Source organism: Sinohyriopsis cumingii, chromosome 8, assembly GCF_028554795.1.
Source record: "Sinohyriopsis cumingii isolate HCF-2022 chromosome 8, ASM2855479v2, whole genome shotgun sequence".
NCBI classification, from domain to species: domain Eukaryota; kingdom Metazoa; phylum Mollusca; class Bivalvia; order Unionida; family Unionidae; genus Sinohyriopsis; species Sinohyriopsis cumingii.
Genome location: NC_142968.1, coordinates 10713071 through 10738667, shown reverse-complemented (window position 1 = coordinate 10738667; position 25597 = coordinate 10713071). Strand labels below are relative to the sequence as shown.

At 33.9% G+C, this 25597-nt stretch overlaps 1 protein-coding gene across 1 annotated transcript in view; it reads left to right on the top strand.

Annotated features, from left to right (window-relative positions):
- LOC149792968 (uncharacterized) overlaps positions 1-25597 on the top strand; it is a 191050-nt gene that overhangs the window by 109716 nt on the left and 55737 nt on the right. The window contains exons 2-3 of the mRNA XM_089968929.1: positions 981-1058; positions 7588-7641. Coding sequence (XP_089825055.1) covers positions 981-1058; positions 7588-7641 — 132 coding nt within the window. The remainder of the gene's footprint in view (positions 1-980; positions 1059-7587; positions 7642-25597) is intronic.

The window sequence follows — 25597 nt, the reverse complement described above, 5'->3', positions numbered from 1 at the left end:
ATCCATAACCTGTTTAACCAGTCATTCGGAAGCAGAATAAATGTCTTGGAAAGTTGACTCAACATGTTTTCACACCAGTTGAGTAAGCCACCGGGGGGATAGTCAGTATGAAAATCACATTTGGATAGGTTGGAACAAATCTTGAGTGTATTGCCTTTGACCCCATTAAATTTTAAATGGAGTGTATCATCTTTGACCCCATTACATTTTAAATGGAGTGTATAATCTTTGACCCCATTACATTTTAAATGGAGTGTATAATCTTTGACCCCATTACATTTTAAATGGAGTGTATCATAGTTGACACCATTGCATTTGAAATGGAGTTTATCATCGTTGACCCCATTACCTTTTTAATGGAGTATATCATCATTGACCCCATTACATTTATAAGGATTATATTGTTATTTACCCCATTACATTATATAAGGATTGTAACGTCATTGCCCCCATTACATTTTTGTATGGTGGGTATTTTCATTGCCCCCATTACATTTTTGTATGGCAGGTATTGTCATTGACCCCATTACATTTTTGTATGACGGGTATTTTCATGAACCCCATTACATTTTTGTATGATGGGTATTTTCATTGCCCCCATTACATTTTTGTTTGACGGGTATTTTCATTGCCCCCATTACATTTTTGTTTGGTGGGTATTGTCATTGACCCCATTACATTTTTGTATGGCAGGTATTGTCATTGACCCCATTACATTTTATAACGTGGGGTCATCATTGACCCCATTATGTATTATACGGCAGGTATCGTCATTGCATGTATGCATTTGTCTAAATGAATAACATATGGAGAAAATTAAATTTCCATTTTAAATAAAATACCGCTTGAAAATTTGTAGAAAGCTTTGAAAACCCATTGAAAAGTCCCTTAAAACTCATTGCAAAGTCCTTTGAAAAACATTCTCCATGGCGATTTGGAACATGAATTTCTTGCTTACGTATTTTCTTTTTTCGTTGTAGGTTAGGACATTATTTGTAAGTGGGCTTCCCATGGATGCCAAACCTCGGGAACTGTACCTTCTATTCAGGGCATATAAGGTAAGTAAGATTTGGAACATTGTGCTTATGACGTACTTACTGGTGTATAACATCAGTTCTGCAGTGAATAATGTCAATCCACAATTGTCTGTCGTATAATGCACTTACAATCGAGGTTTTTTACATGTTCATTTCAGCTTAGAAGTATGAACATGGTCATGTGTGCATTATGATACCTGTGTTGTATTGATATTTTCTGAAGTTGGATTAGTGTTGTAAATGGCAAATGTAACTTTGTATTTATGTACAGTATCAATTTTCCTGGATTTTTCAGGTGCTGTAAATGACAAATTTAAAAAGACTCCACAAAAACTGATTGTTCTGTGGAGACAAAATGACTGTCACCAATCTTTGAATTCTAATGCCATTTAAAATGTCAGTTTTTAATCAAATCGATATCCATTGTAACTATTATTATTGCCATTCTTCTATACCGTACATACTCACTCATATGTTGGCTCTAACTACAAACTACGTAGACCTTGATATGCTGTTGCATGATGCACTGACAGATCTGGGTGATTGCATCCAACTGCAAACTTCACAGATCCAGATGCTGGTGCATTTTGCAATGACAGATTAGGTCTGTGTTGTTTGCAGGTAACATAAGTACCTTAATGTTAGTTTACTTCGGTTATTTTTTAATCTTTAGGAAAAATGTTGATTCAGTAATCTGTCACTGATATACTGGAAAATGTTGATTCAGTAATCTGTCACTGATATACTGGAAAATATAGATTCAGTAATCTGTCACTGATATACTGGAAACTGTAGATTCAGTAATATGTCACTGATATACTGGAAAATGTAGATTCAGTAATCTGTCACTGATATACTGGAAAATGTAGATTCAGTAATCTGTCACTGATATACTGGAAAATATAGATTCAGTAATCTGTCACTGATATACTGGAAAATGTAGATTCAGTAATCTTTCACTGATATACTGGAAAATGTATATTCAGTAATCTGTCACTGATACACTATAATGTGTGATTCAGTATTCAATCAGAGATATATTGGAAAATGTGATTTTAACTATAATAAGATATTTGTCTTTCATTGAGGTGTTTGTTATTGGAAGTAATGCATGTTAATGACAAATAACTTCCATTGTAGATACATAATCATAGAATAGTTATGTATTGATTGTAATATTGCACTCCCTTCTCTTTTTCATCAGCTGATAAATACACTGGAATTACAGTTGTTATTGTCCTTTTAATTTTCATGCCAAGAATTTTGTATTTGTACTGCAAGTTTTACAAATATTTGTTCTTAAGAATCCATTTAAAATATCAAGTACTCCCACATTGTAATTTGTTGTTCCTTCCATTATGTAGGATTGAAATCATATGTATAATGTACTTCATTATTACATGGGCTCACTGTAAGGTGTCTATGTGGCTTTTAACGACAGTGTTATAATGAGGGAATACTTCACAGTGTTCTCTCATAATAATGTCATTGGGAGCCATACATTATGTTGATTTATAGTGAGATCACCTTATAATGAGGTACACTATGCATGCAGATTCACAACTAAATAATGAATTGGTAGAATGACCATATAAAAGGTATGGTGTTACAATGAAGGATCTTATAGTGAGGGAGTACTTATTTTAAGCCATAATTTACTTCTGCACCAAAAAATGAGAAATAAATAGGGCATGCATATTGCAGAATAATACAGTAGGTATTTTAATGTATAATACTTTATAACTTGCTATTTTCATTAGATGTTTTCTTGCTCATTGGCAAGCCTACATAAAAATGTTAGCTTGTGTAAAATTACTGCTTACTGCGAAGCTAAAATAAAGTGCAGATTACATTATGACATCAGTATGGCATTGTTACCTAATCATGCTATGAAAGAGATTGCTCATAAAATCACGTCATTACGTTATGACATTAGTATGGCCTAGTTATAATTATGTTATAAAATCTGGAAGAGATTGGTCATAAAATCATGTGGTCATTACGTTATGACATCATTGTGGCCTAGTTATAATCATGCCATGAAATCTGGAAGAGAACTCATTTTTAATGAAGTAAAAAAAAAAAATCTGTGAAGAACCTTAATTTAAATTCATTAAATACACCTAATTTTAAGTTTTAAATTAATAAAGACGGCTAATTTTCAATCCTTCAAGACATCAAATTTTCAATCTGTAGAGACACCTAATTCTCATTTTGTCAAGACACCTACTTTTTCTGTCACTACACCTAATTTTCAATTGATCTAGACACCCTAATTTCAATCTGTCAAGACACTTAATTTTCAGTCTGTCGAGACACCTAATTTTCAGTCTGAAAGACACCTAATTTTCAGTCTGTTGAGACACCTAATTTTCAGTCTGTTGACACCTACTTTAAAGATAATTTACATAGGCATATAGTGCACTGCGGTTAACAGGATCATCATGGCTTGTTTAATCTTGACAAACCCTTGAATTTAAGGGTTGCTTTGAATTGTCCTTGAATATGCAGATAAACTCAGAATTTGCCCAAAATACTTGATTAACTTTTATGTGAAGGAATACAAAATGTTCAAACTCAGTTAAATATATCACTTTTTTATATTAAGAACTTTTGTTATTTTCATTCCCCCCGTCATAAAGTGGCATATAATTGTTTATAGGAAATGACACACAACACCCGTCTTTAACAGATGAAGTGCTGTTTCTTTTACTGTAGTAGTGATTGTGAATGTTGTACCTATATGGAGTGAAGAACAAAGTAAAATATGTAGTAATTTAATTTAAAACTTTTGAACACCTTGAACCATAATGAAACATTTTGAAGACCTTAAACCTCCTTGAAAAGTATATGACTAAAAACTCCCCCAGGGCTGAATGAACCTTGTTACCTTGTGTAGTCATGTATTTTTCAGCTCAAACTGTAACCTGCACAAATCTGTTGTAATCTGCCCTCTTGTTATCTATTGAAGTAATTCATTATATTGAAGTAATTCATCATCTGTTGAAGTAATTCATTAGCTATTGAAGCAACTCATTATCTATTGAAGTAATTCATTATATATTGAAGTAATTCATTGTCTAAAATTAAAAGCACAGGATTTGGTCATTACAGGGATTTAACAAAAAGTGTGTTAGTGTTACGATGTAAAATTAAATGGTGTTTGCTCCGGCTGGCCGCTAATGACAAGTCTATATATTAAAGTGTCGGAATCAGATTGACATTGTTTGCCTTGGAGTACAGATAAAACCTAAAATAGACCCTGATTATGCCTGTACATTATTCAGCAGTAGATCTTAGTCTGTGCTTTTTGCCATTTGATGCATTTTACACTATGGTCATTGCAGTCTATTTGAAATAAAAACATCCTAATTTGTCCAATTATACTTCTATCAAGTTTTAAAAAAGTTGAACTATTTCATATTCATTGCATGATAAATTCATTTTCTTCCAGCTTTTTGCCATAATTATGGAGGCTTGTGAATGATAAATATAAAAATAAATGATAAATGTTTTTTGCTTATCTGATTTAAAGTCATTCCGAGAGTTTCGAAATCAGATCTAATCACTCTTTGATTAATCTTCATTTATAAGTTCTCTTTGAAACCCTCTGTGGCTTGTACACTGTCTCGATCCAATTAAATAAAACATATTTCTGAAACTTGGGTGAAAATAATTCAGTTGTTAAAGAAAGTTTAAATTTTCAAAGTTATCGAATGTATCTTGGTATCAAGATTGTTTTATCCATTTCTAGTGGCGTCTGTAATGTTTTATCCATTTCTATTGGTGTCCATAATGTTATATCCATTTCTATCAGCATCCATAATGTTATATCCATTTCTATTGGCATCAGTAATGTTTTATTCATTTCTATAGGTGTCACTAATGTTATATCCATTTTTATTGGCATCCATAATGTTATATCCATTTCTATAGATGCCTGTAATGTTACATCCTTTTCTATCGGTGTCAGACATGTTATATCCATTTCTATCAGCATCCATGTTTTATCCATTTCTATTGGCATTAGTAATATTTTATCCATTTCTATAATCATCCATAATGTTATATTCATATCTATAATCGTCCGTAATATTATATCCATTTATATTGGCTTCCATAATGTTAATCTAAAATCATTTTTGAGGAACCTGATCTTGGTTGTGGTTGATGTCAGATGAGTCTGTTTTACAAAAGGGGTGAACTGTAGATGAAAGACTAGCTTATTAAACAGTCCTTCAAATACACATTTGAATCAAGCCAAGCATTGAGAAATGACTCACTTCTCCATTTTTTGGCACAGAATTAACAATACGAAAGTAAATCGCTTTGAGACAGGTTCAAGCTACAGAGGTTCCTGGAGAAAACTCGAGTTACGTTTAAATGTAAATGCATGCAAATGATTCTTCAGCATTCTGTGAAGAAAATTTGTATGTATATCGAACTACGTTGTATAATCTCAAACGATACAAATCTTTCTACTCAGTTTATGGTGTAATAAATTTTGGTATTCTTACTTTGAAAAGAAAACTTGATGAACAGCTGTAATGCTTACTTCTGAGTCTTTCCTGGTTATTTTTATACCATTTCAGAGTATTACTTTTAAGTAGTGCCTTTATAGGTCACGGTGCCACACTGATTAACAGTTGCACAGGATTCTATTATCCTAGCTACAGTGCATTGCAGAGAGCTACAGTTATCATGGGTGATTAGATGTGGCGGGGAATCAGCACATGTCTTTGTGATTGACATTGAAAACAATCAAGTTTACATTAAAAATTGAAATGTACTAGTGGGCTTATATATTTTTCAAAGCAGGTCATTTTGACCTACATTTCAAAAGTTGCTGATAGCATTCAGGTTGCTGTGATGATGATCTTAAAAGAACTTAAATGTCATTCTCAATATCATAGTATAAATTTAAATTTGAAATCCTTCCTGATAATGTCCATCTTTTGAGCATGGCAACATTGGAAATTTTCTTCTTGGCAAAATTTCCTTTCTACTTTGAGATTTGTAGTTCCTTTGATGATTTCTGTGAAATGCCATTTTACAAGTAAGTACAACCTACTTTTGAATATATAATAACAAGATTACTTTACAGGGTTATGAAACCGCATTATTAAAGATGATGGGAAAACCAGGGAAAAACAATAGTGTAAGTAGGTCAGAGCTGCAGTCCCATAGCAGATGCACCATTGCTATAGCAACACTGTTATCGTAGTAACATCACATGTGTGGTAATCACAGTATTCTGCTAAAGACACATCACCGTTAGTTATTAATTTATTTGAATGACTGTTATTAATCCATATTGTAAACAGTATTGTATTCAGTTCATAACATGTGTGATATTATGTAATGTACATGATTATATATGTAATTTACATATAACCAGTCATATCCAACCAGTTGATCTTGGTTGCTGAAAGACACTCATCCTTGACCTATAACCATTGTTGTTATGGTCCTGGAATTGAGTACAATGTATACTTGTGTCATTCAGTAGCCATATTGAATGATAACGTTAGCCTGCATAATAATAGATTTATTGACATACCTCTGGAAATATAGTTAGATTTCATCATTACTGTGTTTATTTGTGGTTATTTCTTTTCTGTTGTTTCTGCTAGTGGATGGAACGACGAGCTGAAGTAACCTGTTTTCCTTTGTGTCCTCTTTTTCTGGTCATTTGACATTGTAAATAATGGCTTCTTAAAATGTCTGAACCATATAGGTCGACACAACAGTAAATGCAAGGTTTGGCCAGAGAGTAAAGCATGTTTGGTTTATTGTTTGAATTCTGTCCAGCAATCCTTCTGTCTAGTCATCCTTCTGGCAATAAGGGTCATTATTTGAGACACTATATAAACAGTCATTACTGGAAACTAGGTCATGATGACTCATGTTTTGTAATCCAGCTGTACTGCTGTATGTTTTCTTGTTAAGTTCGGATGCGTGGGGTGGGATGGGTGGGGTTTGCACATATTACCAGATACACATTACTTTTATCTAGATAAAATAAAGGCAGGTTACAATAAATTTCTAAATTACATGATAATAACACAAATTGTTAGTGGTTTTTTTGGGGGAATAAAGAAATGATGAATTAATCACTATCATATGTAATGATGATGAAGTTGTTGTAATGTACAGAAAAATTGACACATACCGTATATACTGGCAAATTATGTCTAACTGCAAACAACATAGACCCTGTTCTGCCATCACATAATGCCCTGGAAGATCATAGTCTTTGATGTTGGTTCTGCTGGTTACTTGTAACACAACTGCACAGACTTAGATCTGTTGGTGCATCATGCAATGGCAGATCTGGGTGTGTGCAGTTTGGAGTTGAACTCTACTTGGAAGCAAGTATGTACGGTTTGTTTGAAGAGGTATGGCAAATATTCTATGAGACAAGCTTTTGACAACGCTTATTAGCCTGTCTTTCTGACTAATTTTGAGTTCCTTTAACAATGCATGAGATTTCACATCACTTTTCACAGCACAGTTTGTTGTTATAGTCACCATTTCCCTTCGTTTCCAGGGATACGAAGGCTCACTACTTAAGGTCACGAATAAAAATGGCAAAAACACATCCGTAAGTATTGACTGTATATTAGATCTGTATGCCTGAAATGACACCTTTGAGAATAAATTGTCTGAATTCATATTTCTGAATTGGGCCGTACTCAGAGAAATCAATTGATTAGTGTATTAAACTTTGCATTCTACTGTAAGTATTATGATTTTATATATATATATATATATATATATATATATATATATATATATATATATATATATATATATATATATGGGTGGGTGGGTGTGTACATATATATATATGTACACACCCACCCACCCACCATTCACACCCACCACCACCAAACTATCTACTAGATTTTGTCTCAATAACTTAGTGATATTCAGAGTTTAAATGTAATTTATTAAAAAGTTTATCTTAATAAAAGGAAAATGGACTAAAAAGTGGGTAAGTCCTCAAAGTAGTGGATGAATAGAAAATGTCTCATTGGTTTTTGCCAGAGATATGAAGCATTACAGCAATTTATCACTGTAATGCCAATCATTATAACATGGTTCCTTTTATAAGGCCCATCATTATAACATGGTTCCTGTTGTAAGGCCCATCGTTATTACATGGTTCCTGTTATAAAGCCCATCATTGCAACATGGTTCCTGTAATAATGCCCATCATTATGACATAATTCCTGTCCTAAGGCCCTTTATTATGAATATGTGTCCAGTTTTAAGGCCTATCATTACAAGATGGTCATAGTTAATAGGTGAGTATGGTTTCTAAATCCAATTAATAATAATAATAATAAATAATAATAATAATAATAATAATAATAATAATAATAATAAATGATAACATAAAGTTTATTTTGAGGGTAACTGTGTTATAATATGTGGAGGTACTTAGGATGAATAAAGTATACTCTTATCTTCCATAGAGAGTATTATAATGAGGGAGCTTTTTTGTGTTATAATGAGGGGTATTTATGTGTTGCAACTAAGATGCAATTAGTGGCATAATGTGAATTTCCTATTGCTGTAATCTGTAATTTTTTGGCATCTTGAATTTTTTTGTACACCATTGATCTTTAAATATAAAAAATGTATTTTGTTTTTCAATAAATTTTCTATGCATTGACAAATCCTTTAAGGGGGCCCAGAGTGGTCCAAAGCACTCTCCGTTATGGATCACTGCCATCTCACCTCTGTCTGCATGGATTTGAGTCTCAGATTCTGCCAATGTGGGTATGTGAGAAAGCTTGCCAGTAGCTTCTCGTGGGTCGGTGGTTCTTTCCAGGGGTTTTCCTGGGTTCTTCCTCCACCATTAATACTGGCCACCATGTATAGCCTATTGTGTGCTGAAAAATGGCGTTAAACCCTATAACAACAACAACAACAAATCCTTTAAAGTTTTGTACAGAAAAGTTAGTGTGAGAATTGTATGTGAAAAAAGATAGAAAAAATTGCTAAATTGCTTATAAACAACGTTTAGAATGATGCACGGCTTATGGAATTGAGGCATTTTATCATTTTTTGTTTTACTTTTTACATTTTGATGGTTTGTTATTGGAATTACAAAGAAAACTTACAGCTTTAAGTGACAAAAAAAGACATCAGAGTATGGTTTAGATTACCCCCCATGTTTGGTGTGTGCTAAGTGTGTTTGTTCAAATATAATATCAAAAACAAAATATTCATTAACTTCAGTTAAGCTTTTAATTGAGACATCAGACATGCTTGTTGCTGCTAATACTGCTGGAAACCAAAGGTACCATGAATAAGGTCTCAAATTTTGGATTATGTGTTTGAATTTTACAACCCAAGCAAGTAATCAGTTTGCAATAAAAATTCAACCCATTCTTCCACTGTGGCTTACATCCAAGTAAAATATGACAATTGCTCCCACTGTGGCATACAACCCTTTATCCTGCTGCCTGGCATACCTTGAAGTAGAATACAATAACCCTTTATCCTGCTGTGGCATACCTAGAAGCAAAACAAACATACAACCCTTTCTCCCACTGTGGCATACCTTCAAGTAAAATACAACCCTTTTTCCTGGTTTGGCATAAATGCAAGTAAAGTACAACCCTTTTTTCTACTGAGGCCTACCTGGAAGTAGAACATTTTTTTCCACTGTGGCATAAATGCAAGTAAAATACAACCCTTCCTCCTGCTGAGGCCTACCTAGAAGTAAAGTACAACCCTATCTCCCACTGTGGCATAACTACAGCTAAAATATAACCCTTTCTCCTGCTGAGGCATGCCTGGAAGTAAAATACAACCCATTCTCCCACTGTGACATAACTACAACTAAAATACAACCCTTTCTCCTGCTGAGGCATGCCTGAAGTAAAACCCTTTCTCCCACTGTGGCATAACTGCAAATATGAACAGAAAAGTCTCCTGTTCTTTCATCCACGAAATGGCATACACATTTAGAATGAAAACAAAGGATGTCATGCTAACTGATAAATCATATTATTCTATTGATTAAAAAATTGCAGGAATTATAACAAGCTTTTGTTTGAAGCTTTTTATATTCACCATTAAATTAAATATCGTCAACAAGATTTACTGGATTTTCAAGTTCAGGATCTTTAATCAAAGGTGTCATGGATGGAAGTAATTAATACTGTACTGTACAAATTGTTAACAAATATTCTGTATTGTATGATTAATTAATTAGTATAATTAATTAATTAGTGTTCTTTTAACATGTACACAATTTTCTATTATTCAGACATTTTTACTTCAATATTTATTCACTATAACCAGATAGAGAAGATATTTATTGAATATGACCTAATATAGGATATTTATTGAGTATGACTTAATATAGGATATTTATTGAGTATGACTTAATATAGGATATTTGAGTATGACATAATATAGGATATTTGAGTATGACCTAATATAGGATATTATTGAGTATGACCTAATATAGGATATTTGAGTATGACATAATATAGGATATTTGAGTATGACCTAATATAGGATATTTATTGAGTATGACCTAATATAGGAGATATTTATTTAATATAACCTAATATAGGAGATATTTATTCAGTATGACCTAATATAGGAGATATTTATTCAGTATGACCTAATATAGGAGATATTTATTCAGTATGACCTAATATAGGAGGTATTTATTCAGTATGACCTAATATGACCTAATACATGAGATATTTATTCAGTATTACCTAATATAGGAGACATTCATTCACTATGACCTAATACACAAGACGTTTATTCAGTATGACCTAGTTTAGGAGATATTTTTTAATATGACCCAACATAGAAAAAAGCACAAGTTCTAATTTGATTATTCATTTTCCATCCATCTTTTCACTCATTCATTCATTCATTAATTCATTCATTCGTTTGTTCGTTCATTCAGTCAGTCAGTCAACATCCATATGCATTCTGTTACAATGATATGAATAGAATGCGATTTGAAAGAAAACACAGGAACAAAATGCTTGGCTGTGCATTGATACATGAAATATTTGTAAATATTTCTGCATTTTCTTGAAACTACAGGATAGCTTTTTATATAGATTTTGGTCTTCATTGAATTGCTTGCAGGGAAAATATTCATATGGGGTTTACAATTCTAAGAATGGGACATCAATTAAAAAAATGTTTATGGTGTCCTAATTTTAGGAAGCATTGTCATTTCCACCCATTGTGAATCTGATGCATATGTTTCATGATGAAATTTCCAAGTGCTATATTATTTGAGGTTTTCATGTTATATAAACCTGCCCCCCCCCCCATTTAAAATAATTTTTGTCCTTAATTTCATTGACAATATTTTGTGTTTAAGACCCAAATGCACAAAAAACCAAAAAAATATGGGACACTGAATTAATTTACAGTAAATGCATTTTATGTTATTTTTATTTAAAGTGACTTTACATTGAGGTATTCTTAATTTATAGTGAATTCACTTCTTGGTACTCTTAATTATTTTACAGTGAATAAACTTTGAGACTCAGAATCAGTTTACAGTGAATTCACTAAATCGTACTCTTAATTAATTTACGGTGAATTCACTTTATGATACTCAAAATCAATTTACAGTGAATTCACTTCATGGTATTAATTAGTTTACAGTGAATTCACTTCATGGTTCTCGTAAAAAATGTGTAGTGAATTTCTTCATGGTACTCTTAAATTAATTTACAGTGAATTCACTTCATGGTATTAGTTTACAATGAATTCACTTCATGGTACTCTTAAATAATTTATAGTGAATATCTTCATGGTACTCTTAATTAATTTACAGTGAATTCACTTCATGGCATTAATTAGTTTACAGTGAATTCACTTCATGGTATTAATTAGTTTACAGTGAATTCACTTCATGGTACTCTTAAATAATTTATAGTGAATATCTTCATGGTACTCTTAATTAATTTACAGTGAATTCGCTTCATGGATCTCTTATTAAATTTACAGTAAATTTGCTTCATGGTACTCTGAATTAACTGTTAACTTACTATATGATAACGCTGAATTTACAGTGAATTCATCATATGATGGGACTGATTTTTTCAGTGACTGCAGAATGGTATGCATAATTAATTTAGTGTGAGGTCGTTATTTTACATTAATTACCAAATTTCATGGTTATTTTAAACCATAAATTAAAATTGCCAAAGCAGATAATGAGTTCACTAGCAAAATCACAAGACCCATCAAGCAATGAATCTGCTAGAAAGATACTAAGATTCAGTCAGCAATGAATTCATTAGCAAGACAACAAGACCCAGGAAGCAATTAGCCCATGAGCAAGACAAGACCAAGCAAGCAGTGAGTCCACTAGTAGGACACTAAGACCCAGCAAGCATTGAATCCACTAGTAGGACACTAAGACCCAGCAAGCAATGAGTCCACTAGTAGGACACTAAGACCCAGCAAGCAATGAATCCACTAGTAGGACACTAAGACCCAGCAAGCAACGAATCCACTAGTAGGACACTAAGACCCAGCAAGCAATGAATCCACTAGTAGGACACTAAGACCCAGCAAGCAATGAATCCACTAGTAGGACACTAAGACCCAGCAAGCAAAGAGTCTGCTAGTACAACAGTTAGACCCTGCTAACATTAAAACACAGCAATAAAGTGAACCACTAGCAAAAAAACAAGACATAGTCTGGAATGAATCTGCTAGCAAGACAATAAAACCCAGTTGGACAGTGAGTCTTCATACCGGAAAATAGAACCCAGTGGTCAGTAAGTCTACATACAGACAATAAAATCCAGTGGACAGTGAGTCTGCATACAGGCCAAAAAAAACCAGTGGACATTGAGGCTGTATATGGGCCAATAAAACCTAGTGGACATTGAGGCTGTATATGGGCCAAAAACACCCAGTGGACATTGAGGCTGTATATGGGACAATAAAACCTAGTGAACATTGAGGCTATATATGGGCCAATAAAACACTTTAAACCCCAAGTTTTAATGTTAATATTGATAACATGCTTATTTTGAGGGGCTTGTGGTGAATATTAGATAGTATCCTTGGACAAAGCAGGTATCACGGCTAGCTATTATGATATATCCTTGGGCAAAGCAGTTTACTATAGTTACCTTGGAACATAATAGTCTGCTTTTGTTGCTGTGCCATAAAAATACCAAAATAAACATTCTGATGGTTACATCAGTATCATGGATACTTTGATTTCTGTACATGTATTGTTATCAGATTTATCTTATAGGACACAGTAATAATGGTATGGAAAAATGGGAACCAGCCTGGAAATGGGTGAACATAAAATAGAGTATATATGGGTTTGGCTAACCAGGATTGGTTAATAATGTAAGTTATATTTTAGGAAAAAGAATCTTTTGAGAGCTTATCCTAGTTGTAAGTAAAAAAATAATAGAGACATTGTTTTACTGATGGAATTTCAGTCCTTTAACAGTCTTGAGTTTGGAACACTCATTACTAAAATTAGCACCTGACTCTTTGGTGCTGAATTGAAAGCACATGTTTCAGACACATGCAGGTCCAAAAAATGGCGCGGCAGGTCATGAGTTCAATCCCCAGTCGAGTCATATCAAAGACTTACAAAAATGGTACAAACAGCTGCCTCACTTGGCGCTCAGCATTAAGAGGTTAGTGTTAGGACTAGTCAGCCTGGTGTCAGGATAATGTGACAGGGTGGGACATCATGCTACATGTCTGTGGCATGATGCCCCAGTGCTAGACATCACTATAAACTGCCACACTGCAGACATCATAGTGATATGACTGAAAAATTGTTATAAAGCTACATTAAAAATCCAAATCACACACACACACACACATTCCTATTCATTGAAAAGATACCAAAGTATTGTAACTGTTTTAAGGTAGCTTCCTTGTTTAGAATGCCTTTGTGAAATGCCTCAAGGTCCCCACTTCAGAAATAACATTAAGAAATATATCTCTGCTCTATCTCTTCTTGTGTAATTGAACAGACTTCTCCTGGTTGTTTATTACTGTGTTGTGTGACTAATTGAGATAAATGTGGACAGTTTCACATGTATCATGGATCCTGGTTTTTAGATGCATGTTCACAATTTCACAGAAAGACATTTATGACAAGAAATTTATGCCTTGCAGGAAAATTCAATTTCATATTAATATTGCCAACTTTATTTCAGTAGACATTCATTTTACAGAAAAGGCAAATCTGTTGTAAATGGACAGAATGATTACTGCAACAAAAAGATATGAATTCATTTCAGACTATAGTCCATATATCATAATTAAAATATAAAAGTATTTTAAACACAAAACATTGGTTTCTTGTGTACTAATATAGAAACATATACACAACCATAGACTTTTGTTGTTAAGAACAAAATTATGTTTAATAAGTAAATAAAAGAAATATCCTAGTTCCAAAGAAAACTGCATGATACAATTTTTATTATAACATATTCTTGACATCATTGAAAATATTTTCTCATTTATTCTTCAGAACTAAATACATTATAGTTTACAACATGGCAGAAGCACTATTCCATCTTCAGAGGCTTAATAGTGAACAAAACTATGGTTATTAACAATAATTAATTTTCTTGCTATATGTCCACTGAAGTTTGACCACAGAGGTGTACTGTATATTGCGTAGCAATATGATTTGGATAGGAAGCCCTGAGTAGCAGAGTGGTCTAAAGCGCTGTCCGTTATGGATCACTGTCATCTCATCTCTGTCTGCGTGGGTTTGAGTCTCAGATTCAGCCAATGTGGATATGTTTGCAAGCTTGCCAGTAGCTTCTCGTGGGTGGGTGGTTCTTTCCGGGGTTTTCCCAGGTTCTTCCTCCACAATTAATACTGGCCGCCATGTACAGCCTATCATGTGCTGAAAAATGGCATTAAACCCTACAACAACAACATTAAAGTTTTTGCAAAATCATATGCAAGTCCTAACATTGCAGAACATAAGCTGTAAGATTCTCAATAAATTTATCTTAAAAATTCTTTGCTTCAGAAAAACATGAATCTACAGAATTTTTAAAAATTCTGTTTCCCCCACCCAGTCTGTGGAAGTGGCAGACACTGTGGCCCTTTCTGTACACACTATTACATCACATCATGGCCGATACTTTGCAAATTTTGTTTCCATTTGATATCTCAGGAATGATTGCATGGATTTAAACCAAATTTGGTATGAAGTTTCACAGAATGAAGATTCATGTCAAGTTATTTTCACTGTTTTCGACAAAATTTAATGAAATTATGACCCTTGTTTGACTTTGAACTTGCCCATTACATATACATCATGTTGGTAGTTGCATATACATGTCAGCGTATCAACATCTATCCAGTTTTATTCCTACTTTAATGTCCAGTTATTTAGAAACAAAAATGTGCTGAAAGGACAAAATTTGTTCCACATGCACAGCATGTGTGAACATTACAACACTATAGCTAATGGATGCTAGTCAGACATGAAAATGTCAAACTGATCTGGTTGGAAGGTAAAGTTTTTTTTAAAACCAAAGTTTGACACTCTTTGCATCCATTTATTGTAAATATTCACAAAATGACAATATTCCCTCATTATAACAATGTCCATAGGAGCCACAGAGAATAATGCCATATGGTACAGCACTACCTTGTTATAAAACTGTCCATTGTAGCCATAGTGTACTGCCTTATAGTGAGATTTCCATAAAATGAAGTTCAGCACTACCTCTTTATAAAGCTTTCCATGAAGCCATTGATCATGTTATAGTGAGACTGCATTATAATGTACAAAACAACCTCGTTATAAAGCTGTCCATCGAAGCCATATTATTCTGCCTTATAGTAAGACCATATAATGTAGTACAGAACTACCTCATTATAAAGCTGGCCATAATGCCATTGAGTATGTGTTATAGGGGGACTGAATTATAATGTACAAAACAACCTCATTATAAAGCTGTCCATTGAAGCCATATTATTCTGCCTTATAGTAAGACCGTTTTATGAAGTACAGAACTACCTCATTATAAAGCTGGCCATGATGCCATTGAGTATGAGTTATAGTGAGACTGAATTATAATGAAGCCAACAACCACCTCATTATAACTTTCCTTGGAAGCCATGTTTTGCTTTATAATGAGGTCATATATTTAACTACATGTAATGTCACTACTATATAATGAAATGAGAGCCATGACCAGGAGTATACATGCATTATAAAAAATGGTTTTAAAATGAATGGCAGTGTAGTGAGGGAGTGCTGTAGACACATCCTGACAAGTTGTATGACTTCCATGTCATTTTTAAAGGTAGTTGAAAAGAAATGTGTTGCAGTTGATGATCTTTTATACCAATGATTTGGAAAAGTATTTTAAGTTAATAAAATTGCAGGTTTAATTGATTTTGTTTTACATAATCACAAAAACAAATTTATAAACATCAGGAAATTTCAGCATGAATGAATAATAATTATCACAGCAGGATCGTTAATCTAAATTAAATTTTCAAAGGAAATCTGTTCCAATAGCGTATGAAATAATTTTCACTGATTACCTCTTTAAACAAGAAAAAAAATATCCTAAACAATTCTCAATAGTTATTGCAATTCATCAGTATCTATATGTCCTTTATGCATTGACTGATTAAATTTTGCAGTTAATTGATCTAATTAAATAGAAGTTTTAGGGAATAAAGAACCAAAGAAATTAGCCTGTGGCAAATGGGTTAAAGAGAATAATGGAGTTAGTGTAATAGGAATTGATTATCCACTAATGATTTAAAGATGTCAAGAGATTTCATCTTCCATATTCACCTATTAACCTATTTATGATAGCTAAATTCAAATAGTTTGGATCCATCTGTGCAAAATTGCAATTTGTGCCAATACACATAGAAAGCAGATATAGAATGTGTACCACAGACCCATGGATGCTGGTACATTATGATATAAACTTCCTTGATTCATCTGTGCCACTTGCATTATGTACCATGAAGCTATATAGGTTCAGGGAATGCTGTTGGCTAGAAAGCATGTATATTACAGTGTATGGTATACCCTTGTTTTGCTGGTACATTATGATACAAACAGGGATGCTGTTGGCTAGAAAGCTTGTATATTACAGTGTACCGTATACCCTTATTTGCTGGTACATTATGATACAAAAAGGAATGCTGTTGGCTAGAAAGCTTGTATATTACACTGTACCATAGACATGATAATGCAACAGCAGATCGATCTAGACCTATGCTGTTTGTCACTGGGTTGAGATTATTTAACTTCATTTTTATTTTGTGGATCTAATATGTTTGTAGAAGAAAAAGGTATAAGCTTTGGTATAATTTAAACTTTTATTAGGCTGGTATTTTTGCAACATATTGGAGATTTTGCCGTCTTTTTGTGTAGTCTAGACATTTTGCCAGATGAGATCGAGATCAGTCTTTAAAGGCTGATACTCTTTATGTCCGAATTATAAAAAAATCCAGTATTTCCAGGCATTGAGAATATTGCACTAAGGCCACCACTCCGGGACTGTCTGTCGGACTTATTATTGGGGGACCATTGATTTTCTCAGCTCTTCATTGTTTGTCTTGAATTTGGATTGGATAATGATGTCAGCAACACAGCTTTATATCAACAAATAGCTTCAGTGGACATTAATAAATCAGTCATTTAGTATTTTTGAATGAGCAGGATAGTTAGAATGTGTACAGAATCATTAAACCTCTGAATGACTCCCTTCACTATTTTGCCATCTGCCTTTTACCAGTCATTTAAGTACTCCACCTTTATGGATTCTTTTACCAACTCCTGTCATGTATTCTTTTACCAACTAGTGTCATGGATTCTTTTACCAACTAGTGTCGTGGATTCTTTTACCAGCTCCTTTGTCAACTTGTTATGTACTATTTTACCAACTTGTGTCATTGTAACAAGATAACTAGGTTGGATTTCGGATTTATAGCAAACACGTTTGATGGTGATACAGATACAATGTTTAATGATGAATGACTTGAAAGAGATGAAAATTATGATTAATGCATGTGTGTGTGTAAGATCCAAATATTGGACAGATTAATATAATCCACACGAACCTAATAATGCATCAATTGAAAATACAAATAAACGACCTTACACAGTACAGGGACAAAGGTGAATGATCCATTAGTTTCACAGCTCTACGGCTGCCATGGTTCAGCTTTACCGCTGCTATGGTCAACTTCTGTGGTTAGCTCTGCAGCTGGTACCATGTCGACTCGGATCAGCTCTACAGCTGGTACCACATTTACTCCGATCAGCTGAAAATACATCTAACACTGTGTACTGTGCATGACACGAGCATATACGATAAAATGTAATGATGTTATATAATGGTAAGCTATACAGATTACATTATTGGCACAATAATTACAAAACAATAAACAGGTTCAGAAGTGAACCTATCCATGTCCGACAAGAATCATACGGAACTAAACGTTTCTTAAAAATACTACTTTATATTGCTAATATAAATCTCTTGCTAAGTCACAAACAAGAATAGAAAATATTTGCATTATACTTTGTAAGCTGAAGCTGTAGTACAGTAATTATAATTTATACAAAAGAAAATATTAAATAACTCACATACCTCTACAGCTGAAGATCGGCAAGTCTTTAAGTAGACCGCTTACTGACAAAATGTTCTGTAATGTGAAGATTTTAGTGTTACGGTGAGGCATTTTTACACATACGATGCAGCCATACATTGTATGTGTGCTGGAAGTTTTTGGTTTTTCCCATCGAAACCACTTCACATGTGTGGCATAGGATGAACTAAACTCACTGTTTCGAAATATTGTACAATATACATAAATCACTCTCGAGTATCATTGTACACAAAACAACAAAACTCGAGTACATGTATTTAATAAATAAAGGGATTTATACAATTCCATGACGGTCATCTACTCTTTTACCAACTCCTGTCATGAAACTAGGATGAAACTAATAAGAATCTGTATTCTGTCTTGTCTGGTGTCATATGAATTAGTATAAAAATAATACAAAATCTGTATGTTATACTGTCACATCACATGGATTAGTATGAAACTCATATGAAATCTATATGCTTTGCTAGCTGCTAGCATTATGTATCCATATGAAAATTGTATGAAATCTATATGCTTTGCTAGCATTATAAATTGCTATGAAACTTGTATGAAACCTGTAATATCTGCTGTTAGTATAAATAGGTAGTACACCATGCTTCATCACCATGCTTCAGACTCAGCTTTGACTAAAACCACGAGACCAGATCTATGCAATTTCAATGTTTGCCAGAAAAATGCTTTTATTTTACCTTATCATCTGTCTCTTGCTTTTATCATGTCCCTTTTGCATGAATCCAATTATAGCATTATACAGTGATTTCAGCTTTACCTGGATTTGTGGTTGCTTAGCATTTTACAGTGATTTCAACTAGACCTGGATTTGTGGTTGCTTAGCATTTTACAGTGATTTCAACTATACCAGGATTTGTGGTTGCTTAGCATTTTACAGTGATTTAAACTATACATGGATTTGTGGTTGTTTAGCATTATACATTGATTTCAACTATACATGGATTTGTGGTTGCTCAGCATATTACAGTGATTTCAACTATACATGGATTTGTGGTTGCTTAGCATTTTACAGTGGTTTCAACTAGACCTGGATTTGTGGTTGCTTAGCATTTTACAGTGATTTCAACTATACCTGGATTTGTGGTTGCTTAGCATTTTACAGTGATTTAAACTATACATGGATTTGTGGTTGCTTAGCATATTACATTGATTTCAACTATACATGGATTTGTGGTTGCTTAGCATTATACATTGATTTCAGCCATATGTGGATTTACGGTTGCTCAACATTATACAATAATTTCAAAAACTCGGTATATGTGAATTTGTTGTTGCTCAACATTTTTTTTAACTGATTTCAACTATACATGGTTTTGTGGTTGCTTAGCATTATACAGTGATTTCAACTATACATGGTTTTGTGGTTGCTTGGCATTATACAGTGATTTCAACTATGCATGGATTTGTGGTAGCTGGAAATGATTGCCCACTTTTGTAAAATCGATGCTTTCTGCACAGCTCAAAATGATGTGATGTATGACATCATCAGTATGATGTCACTTTTGCCTTGGTGTATCATAGTGCTGTGAACTCGGGGAGAGACTGGACATAAAAGGACATGGTTACATTAAATAATGCAAAAGAAAAATTCTTACTCAATTTTGATAATTTCAATTACAGTCCTTTTGAGAGAAGTGTTAAAGTCAATAAAAATAGTACAAGGGAAAGCACACCACCCTATCATGGCGGTCTGTAACTTTGAATTGCGTGGACCCTTTAGTTATGTGAGCTTTCTATGTTGTATCAAGGCAACACTGGATAGAATTGATGGTGCACAGTTTGACAAATGAGCATTCTTAAAGATCAAACAATTTCAAGTCCATGTTTGACATCACCAGCCAAAATCTGCAATGCCACCTTTTCACCCATGGCTGCCTGCAACAAGATTTCCTTGTTTTGCACCAATATGCATACCAAATTGATTTCATCAACAGCACAGTGTAATAATCTGCTTAGGACACTGTTTAAATATTCCATTGAAAATGGTACAGGGTTAAATAGGACACTTTAAATATTCAAATAGGACACTGTTTAAATATTCCATTGAAAATGGTACAGGGTTAAATAAGACACTGTTTAAATATTCCATTGAATATGGTACAGGGTTAAATAAGACACTGTTTAAATATTCCATTGAAAATGGTACAGGGTTAAATAAGACACTGTTTAAATATTCCATTGAATATGGTACAGGGTTAAATAAGACACTGTTTAAATATTCCATTGAAAATGGTACAGGGTTAAATAAGACACTGTTTAAATATTCCATTGAATATGGTACAGGGTTAAATAGGACACTTTAAATATTCCATTGAATATGGTACAGGGTTAAATAGGACACTGTTTAAATATTCCATTGAATATGGTATAGGGTTAAATGGGATGCAGTTCAAATATTCCATTGAATACGGTATAGGGTTAAATGGGATGCAGTTCAAATATTCCATTGAATACGGTAAAGGGCTAAATGGGATGCAGTTCAAATATTCCACTGAATGCGGTAAAGGGTTAAATGGGATACAGTTTAAATATTCCATTGAATATGATAAAGGGCTAAATGGGATGCAGTTCAAATATTCCATTGAATATGATAAAGGTCTAAATGGGATACAGTTCAAATATTCCATTGAATACAGTAAAGGGTTAAATGGGATGCAGTTCAAATATTCCATTGAATACAGTAAAGGGTTAAATGGGATACAGTTCAAATATTACATTGAATACAGTAAAGGGTTAAATGGTATGAAGTTTAAATATTACGTTGAATATGGTAAAGGGTTAAATAGGGCACATTCAAGTGATCCTCAGTGACTTCTCTCAGAAAACAAGCATGTCTGCCACTTGCATTGTTAATAATCAGTCATTCTAGTTCATTTTATCCAATTGCACTCAGCTTATCCAGAGCTGCATCAAACATGGCTTGTAGCTTTTAATAGAAACCATAGATGTTCACTTGTGTTATTGGGGTAATCAAGGTTAAAATGAGTAAGAAATTAGGAGGAAAGAAAAAAGCAATATCATAACTGCTAATTTTGGATCATGCACCAAACTATTTCAAATAAACTTGGGACCAAAAAAATATAAACATTAAGTGGAGTGTTTTCTTGTCTGCATAAGTGTGATAGAGACCGTTATCATTTTGTTTTCATTAGGGTCCCACTTTGAGATGTGTAATCCTTATGGTAATCAGTTCTGTTTGTTTGTCTGTCTGTCCATTCTCACTTAAAACCAACTAAGCTCTGCAACCCTTACACTTAATTGGATTCCATTTTAGAGGTGACTTGATTATTAGTTACATGCTTACATACCTTTTGGAATGGTTTGCCGTTTAAGGCCCAATTATTATGGAGTAATTGCCCTTTTTAAGTCAGTTTACTAGGTTGATGCTGGAATTTTCCAAGCAGTCGGCAGATCTTGCCTTGATAAATTGTGTGCCAGGACAAGCTTAATTGGAATTTTTCTACCTGAATTTGGCCATTAATAATCTCTAGTTATTGCTCACAATGAACAAGTATTTTCTTTTACCCCTCCCGTTTGTAAAGTTTTTCATTCAGGCTAAAAAGAGTCGAACATTTCTACAAGTTATTTTGTTAAATCCTATATTTAACCTGACAATAATAACCCACGTGGACAAGTGGTTTAAGATGTTTGCCTGTACAGGTCACAGACATCTCACTGCTGTCTGCATGCACTCAAGTTTTGTGCACAGCCAATGTGTACAAGGCTTGGCTCTAGCTTCATATGGGTCAGCGGTTCTTCCCTAGGTTTTTCCAGGTTCTGAGTGTACTGGCTGCCATGTATAGCCTATCACGTCCTGAAAAATTGTTAAACCCATATCAAGGACATTCTCAAAATACAATACACTAGTAGATATCAGTGACATTAAGGGCCAAAGTTTCCAGACAATAAATAACACTAGTCATTAAATATTCACTATTCATTTCATAGTCTTTGTTGAAAGGAATTGCCACTTGAAAATTATTACCCTTTTCAATTTTGGCAATTACTAGTGCCTGAATAGATTTTAATCTCATCTCAGCATATCCTTGTATTTGGTATTCCTTGTATCCAGCATATTTTAGTATCCAGTATATCCAACATATCCTGATATCAAGCATATTTTAGTATCCAGTATATCCAACATATCCTGAGAACCTTAGAACATTCTGATGCAATGTTGTAGGTACAGTTTCTTAGAACCAAATGCACCTCTTCCTTGTGTTTTGTTTTGACAGGTGTTTAAGTTCGTGTCTTCACATGGGATGTTGTTTGTGTTTCTATGCAACCATCGCTCTTAAACAAACAGTTTGATAAACAGAAGCACTCGATTGACTCTGACAGGAGTAATAAAGTCTTTGATCTGTGTCCCAGTGTCAGTATGTATTGCCAACTATGTGAGCTAATCTTCAAAATTTGGCTTCCCACTCCCAGTCGGAGTTGCTTGAACTGATTGTTACCACAATGGATTGTTGACTGGATATCATGGTCAATGTCTTACATTGCAGTAATGCCATTGCATTGTTTCATTTTTTTGATGACTTTGTAGACCCACCCAGTCCAGTCTTGATTAGCTGCCTTGGTGTGTCCTTGAGAAATCACTTAGTTCCCATATCCTCAGGGTGATATAGTGTGTCAAAAGTGCCTTTCACTATTCTTTGTTATAACTTCAAAAGAATAAATCAATGCTGGTTGTATTTATGGAGATTCTTTATAGCACTAGTGTTTTCTTGTTTTGGCAAAGTTCAGTCAATCTGTGCTGCTTCAAAACTTGTGGACAGACATATGAATAACTAACGTGGAAATGCAGCCTGTTTACAGGTTCTTACTGGTTGAGTAACTGACATGGAAATGCAGCCTGTTTACAGGTTCTTACTAGTTGAGTAACTGATGTGGAAATGCAGTCTGGTTATACGTTTTTAATGGTGTGAAATAATTTTGTTTTAAAAGCTTAAAGAATTAACGAGTTTTTATTTTTGTATAATGACACAATTGGAAAAGGGATAAATGTGTGTAGTTTTGTTTCTCTTTTATTTTTGGTTACTTTTTTAGAGGTCCCAACAGGAGTATGACCTGATTGGTCCCTCTTTGAATTGGGGGTGGGGGGATGAACAGACAGTGCCCAACTACACTAAATTCTAGATGCAACCCTGGGACATTTTTAAGCCCAATTACTGTTACTCAAGACAGCTTCAAAATTTCTAAGTTTTCTTTCATGAAAGTTTGTTGCAAATGTTTAGGTTGCCCCACCCACTGCAATAATAGTATGGGGTATAGGATGTTACCCGAGTCCATCTTTCATACCTTGATTCAGGTTTGCATATAGGTCATCTCAGGCATGTGGTTGGGCATTGGTGTTCAGCACATGTTTGGTTCCAGTATGATGCACTTAGGCCCTTCTCTGATAATGTGGTTGAGAAATCCCAGTACTGGTTACCATGTATACTTGCTTATAAATTGAGTCTTGAACCACAAACTTAATGTGCCAGCAGATCAGGGCATGTTGTTTTGTTCCACTGATTAGCCCTAACAAACTGCACAGACCCTCATCTGCCAGCACATTATGGATCTGTGACAGATCTGGATCTGTGCAATTTCTGTTGGACTCGACTTGTACACAAGTTATTCCTTGTGAAAGTTTGTCTCTTTCTGCAGAAGTGAAAATTAATTGACCGTGTTACCTCTGTAGACATTATTCATTACCAGAATCTGATAGAGTAAATGATCTTGTTTTGTAATAGACTCTGGCTCCAGAGGCTGGGTACTGACAAGTGTTACCTAAACAGTTTATCGGCATGTCTGTTTTTTCTTCAAGGAAAACTTTTTTCAGCGTCTTTTGAGCTGTGCTTTTTTTTTTTTACATAATAAACCATACCATGCATGCTGATAAATGAGTTCCAAGGCAGAGCAGTGGATGCTGCCAGAATTGGTCCCTTGTCATGTGAATATGGTTTATATTGGCAGCTATTTCTACTTGTTTATAAAATCAAAAGCATTATAATTTAATTTACTTGCCACCAGTTTTAAGGGCTCAATTCAGCCAGGTACTTGTATTAGTACCCTGCTTTGTAGATGGACTGCTAAATATATAAACGGAGCAGCAGAGTGCAATTCACACCTGGAACACATTTTCAACTGTTACATACTGCAAGAAATTAAAAGAGTCCTCTTACTTAGTACCACAATTGCTGAATTTCGTTGTATAAATATACACAAAATAGTGTTTTATAATCTTCTTCGTCCAATATTTTCTTTTGGAATATCCAGGTGTTCATCTAATTACTTCTCTTTCAGCCTCAGTTTTTGGTGTGCCATATAAGGACATTGCATTCTTATTTGGGACATATACAGATCATAGTAAATATGGCATGTATTGAATAACTTACAGAAAGATGATATTGTAAGCCTTATTTGGAAAACAAATTACCATGAGAATCTCATGTTATCTGTCATGGTGGACAGAGTTCGGTTAGCGTTAACATGCCAATATAATTTACTTTTAAATAACTTTATCATCAGCCAAACTTCCTGAAAAAAGAAACAAATTTCTACCTGATGTTCTTTCTTTTTGTTTGATAATAGTTTTATTTGCTCCATTGCAAAGTATAGGATCACTTCATAGCATTGACTGCATTGAGGCTGTGACATCATCACTAAATTCCTGTCTATTTAATTCAAATTTAGGGTCCACATCTTGGTAGACCAATACACAAGTTAAATGTACTTAAAATTTAGTGGTCACATCTTGCAAAGCCAATACACAAATTAAATATACATCAAATTTAGGTGTCACATCTTGCTAAGGCAGTACAGAAGTGAAATATACTTTAAATTTAGGTGCCACATCGTCCAATACACAATATAAATATATATTACTGAAGTTA